Source organism: Siphateles boraxobius, unplaced genomic scaffold (genome assembly GCF_051911475.1).
Source record: "Siphateles boraxobius isolate OS27281-9 unplaced genomic scaffold, OSU_SipBor_1 143, whole genome shotgun sequence".
NCBI lineage: Eukaryota > Metazoa > Chordata > Actinopteri > Cypriniformes > Leuciscidae > Siphateles > Siphateles boraxobius.
This window is the reverse complement of record NW_027508748.1, coordinates 275,001-280,000: the sequence shown is the minus strand read 5'-3', so window position 1 is coordinate 280,000 and position 5,000 is coordinate 275,001. Positions and strand designations below refer to the sequence as shown.

The following is a 5,000-nucleotide window of genomic DNA, read 5'->3' as shown; positions in this document are numbered from 1 at the left end:
GGACCATGGAGGAGCCGAGGTTAGCATTAGCAGGCACGTGCAGAGAGGGGGGGCTTTGTCACAGTTAGTGGGGCTTCAGTGTCACATGATCCTTCAGAAATCATTCTAATATGATAGTGATGCTCTTTTAGTGAGATTCTCTGATTAATAAAATAGTTAAAAAGAACATCATGTAATAATATTTCACAATATTAAGCTACTGTTTTTTTTCTGTATTTTTGAATAAATAAATGCAGGCTAGATGAGCATATGCATTTTTTTTTATTTTATTTTTTTACATATTGCCCCTTTCTTATATTTGAGCCCCTGCTCCTGCTGAACTCTCTGCACGTCCCTGGAGGGTAGTGAAGTAAAATAGGCTATGTAAGCTAGTCACCTTTTAAACTAATCAAACGTTTCATTTGAATTTTAATGTCCAAAAGTTCTACCGGATAAAGTAAATGAAAGAACTGGTTACGTGATGCATCTAAGTGTTAAAGTGTGTTACAGAAAACAAGATCAGTAGTGCAGGTGAGGGAAGCTGTGGTAGGACATGAGTGAGAGGAGGTGCAATAATCATGCCTTGAATCTGTTGATGGTATGTCATATTTGTTTGTCTCAAAATGTCCATTTCTATCCACAAAACTTGCCGGAAGTCATGGTTTAAGGGGTTATTTGAGGAAAAAATCTTCCGGAGGTGCATGCCCCTAGACCCCCCACCCCCGTTCGCGGCTTGGTAACGACCTCCGGCACGTAACAGCACCGCTGCTGGAAACATTTCTAGGGGAAACACTGAGTCAAACGTGACACTCAAGAAACCTCGCCAGTTCAGATATTTCATGTGTTCTAGCTCAAGAACACCTGGTGCAACTAATGAAGCCCTTGATTAGTGAGACAACACCTGTTCTGCAGATTTGTGCAGTTGTGAGGGATTCTATTCAGGGGCTTGAATAATTTGGATTACAACTGTGTGTGTGTGTGTGTGTTTAGTGTGTGTTAGTGATATTGCAGTGGTCACAGTGTCAGTCATCAGCTCTGTGTGTCTCCGTACGACCGATAAAGTGTTTTATTTGCATTAAATGTAGCAGTAGTTTGAATATTTCTTTATCTTCAGGGGCTTTAGTGAAATGTGACTCGATACCCTGGAAACTCTAATGAAGCTTCCAACTGATTCACGGCAGGAAGATCCATCTCACTTGTTGTTTACAGGCGTTCTCTCATCATTAGCAGGTGAAACAAACACACAGATCTCTGTGTGTGTGTGTGTGTTTGTGTTTCGGGGGAAGCCCAACAGCTTTGAGGAGAATCTGACATCTACAGCCACCCACAAAGAGCTGTGCTGCGCGCTGTGTGTGTGTGTGTGTTGCTTGGCATGAGTGTCTGTGTTTGTGTAGTTCTAGTTGATGAAGAAAGAATAGATGTCAGTAAAGAAACACCCATGACTGCAGGCATCAAATAATTTATTAGAAACTAGAATACACACACACACACACACTCTCTCTCTCTCTCAGACACACTCTCTCTCTCACACACACACACACACACACACACACACACACACACACACACACACACACACACACACACACACACAGAGCGTGCAGCACAGCTCTGTGTGGGTGGCTGTAGATGTCAGATTCTCCTCAAAGCTGTTGGGCTTCCCCCGAAACACACACACACACACACACACACACACACACACGATCTGTCCTCCCACTCATGATGTTTATCTCCAGTGGAGCTTCACGAAAATCCCACTCCAGGGTTTCTGTCCTGTTTCAACATAGACTGACCATTTTTTAAATATGGAATCAAGTATATTTTGCAGGAAACAAGGTTGCTATATATATTATATAAACATTGTAGATAACAGTGAACATTTTCAATTTTTGATGCAAATTTCGATACCAGAGTAGAAATACTAGGATAATGTTTAGCATTTATACATTTTATGAGTCAGTAGTGTTGTTATATTTATTTCCTGTTCAGTAATTTTAGTGCTTCAACTCAATTGTTCTGTATTTATGTCAGCGTATCTGTTGTTTCACACTGAGTTTGGAGGATGAAAATGAACATTAGTGTCGTTGCTCTAGAAAACACAGGTGCTGTTGAGATGAGATTTAATGGCCTGGTTTAATATTTCACTAATCAAATTCAGAATGATTGCAGCCTCATTTCACCTGATGTAGGTCAAACACACACACACACACACACACACACACACACACACACACACACACACACACACACACACACACACACACACACACACACACACACACACACACACACACACACACACACTCTATCTATCACACACACACACACACACACACACACACTCTCTCTCTATCACACACACACACACACACACTCTCTCTCTATCACACACACACACACACACACTCTCTCTCTATCACACACACACACACACACACACTCTATCTCACACACTGACACCCACACAGACACTCTCTCTATCTCACACACACACTCTCTCTCTCTCTCTATCTCACACACACTGATGCGCACACACACACTGACACACACACACACACTCTCTCTCTCTCTTTTCACACACACTGACGCGCACACACACACACACACACTGACACACACACACACACTCTCTCTATCTCACACACACTGACACACACACTCACGTTTCTTTTTTAGGGTCACGGACACTTGAATTATCTCAGACGCTTGTAGCAAATGGCTTTTATTCCATGAATATGATGTGGGATCAGGGACAAGATGTTTGCGCATGATGATGTCACCCATATCTTGCTCTGTTTCTGGGAAGAGAAAGACTATACTTTAACTTTAGTTAACATTTAATTACATCTTAACTTTAGCGTCACACTTGTGATCCTGACAGTCAAGGCTAACTGAAGTCAATAAGCTCAATATCATTTAAAAAATAGGCTTCATTTATTTATAAAATAATAAAAAGCAGAGTAATCAAGAGACCTTATCAAAAATCTTATCCAAGATTTATCTTTTTAGCAAAGTTCATTTGAAGTGCAATTGTATGTTCTGTTTTACTATATATTCCTGCATAAAATGATCAGACTCGTAGAGGGTTAAAGAGATGCATTCTGGGTAACGGTTCTGCTATCTCCGCTAGTGTCGTATGCAGTGTAAGGACATCCCAGCCGAGACCATGTACGACGTTCTCCACGACATCGAGTATCGGCGGAAATGGGACGCGAACGTCATCGAGACCTTCGACATCGGCAAACTGACGGTCAACGCTGACGTGGGCTATTACTCCTGTAAGACCTCGCAGTACTTAACGTGTGTGTGTGTGTGTGTGTGTGAGAGTGAAAGTGAGTATTAGTGTGTGTGTGTGTGTGTGTGTGTGTGTGTGAGAGAGAGAGTAAAAGTGAGTATTAGTGTGTGTGTGTGTGTGTGTACTTAAGCTTGTTTCCTCCACAGGATAAAAATAAAAAAGGTTAACTGTGATTCTTTATACCTTTTATTCTGACTTTTTCGTAGAATTGCGAAAAAAAGTTGCAATTGTGAATTTACATATATTCAGATTTCTTTTTTTGTAGAATTGCAATTCCAGATTTTTTTTCTCACAATTCAGAGTTTCTTGCAATTACGACTTTATTTTCAAGAGTTTATAGCCCTATTTTCAGATTTTTTTTCTCTCGTAGAATTGCGAGAAAAAAAGTCTAAATTGTGAGAAACTCGGAATTGTGAGTTTCTTATATTCTGACTTTTTAATAGAATTGGGAGAAAAAGTTGAAATTGTGAGTTTATACCTATATTCTAACTTTTTTCTTAGAATTACAATTCTGACTGTTTTGTACACGCAATACATATCTGAATATGCTAATTACTGTGTGAGTGACCGGTGGTTTTCTGAGTCGTTGCTCATGCTAAGCGCTAACTCTTCTCAGGGAAGTGTCCGAAGCCGCTGAAGAACCGTGATGTCATCACCCTGCGCTCATGGCTGCCGATGGGCAACGATTACATCATCATGAACTACTCTGTCAAACACGCTGTGAGTGAAAACGCAGCTCTTCAATCATTTTTGACCAAATGTTTTTTTTTACTTCATCCGATTGGTACGAAAATTTACGAAAATAAAGTTTTTGGCACTTGCTATGTGGACACAAAAAAAAATCATAATTGGTCCCGAAAAAAATTAAGCAGAAAATGACGCATTGTAAATGAGACGAATTTCTTCTAGTGGAAGCGTTTGGTACTGCAGCCGAACAACATCTCACTGAAAGATCATTTACTGAGATATCAAGCTTTAAAACTGCAAGAAAAATTAAAGCCATAAATCTAAACAGGTTGTGCGCCAAATTAGAGTAAAACGTGATTTCATATAAAAGTTGAAAATAGTATTTTTTTGCATTTTTTCATAATACATGTAAAATTCTGTTACTTTTGTTTAGTTTACTTTTTAAAACTTTTTTCACGTCAGCAATAATCTGCCAAGTGTCGTGTTTGAGAAGAGATCAAACTTCAGTCTGTCGCTCTACAGCGTTCAAGATTTACAACAGTTTAAGCTGGACATTTAATTTTTAGGTCTATGCTAAGTGAATAAATGGATTATAAATGCAGCGCAAGTATAATTTAGTATAAAAAAATCCCCTAAAAATACCAAATATTGAATAAAAAACAATCATTATACTAAAATATATTTACATTCATTTCATTGACAAAATCATATCTAAAATCCGGTCCCTTTTGACTGAGACGCGAAGAGCACCAGAGGGTTCATGGAGTTGATGAAATATGAAATGTTGTGTTTGTTAGCTGTCATGTGACAATTAACCATCATCAGAGAACCGTAAACATGCAAATTGACGTTAATTAAAGAGGGATTCAAGAGATTGTTCGAGCTGAAACTTAATGAATCGCTGTATTATTGTGTTATTGAATGCGTGACGTGTGTTCAGTGTGTGTGTTTAATTGGTCAGGACAGAAATGATTCTGCTAACGACCTTCTGATCTTTACTAATGATGTGATGGTCTGCAGCGTCTCACTCTGATCCTGT

At 39.2% G+C, this 5,000-nt stretch overlaps 1 protein-coding gene across 1 annotated transcript in view; it reads left to right on the top strand.

The window, feature by feature from the left end:
• The window catches only part of stard10 (StAR related lipid transfer domain containing 10), a 19,101-nt gene that overhangs the window by 8,014 nt on the left and 6,087 nt on the right, over positions 1-5,000 (top strand). The window contains exons 2-3 of the mRNA XM_077230371.1: positions 3,110-3,257; positions 3,891-3,994. Of these exons, the coding sequence (XP_077086486.1) occupies positions 3,110-3,257; positions 3,891-3,994 (252 nt within the window). The remainder of the gene's footprint in view (positions 1-3,109; positions 3,258-3,890; positions 3,995-5,000) is intronic.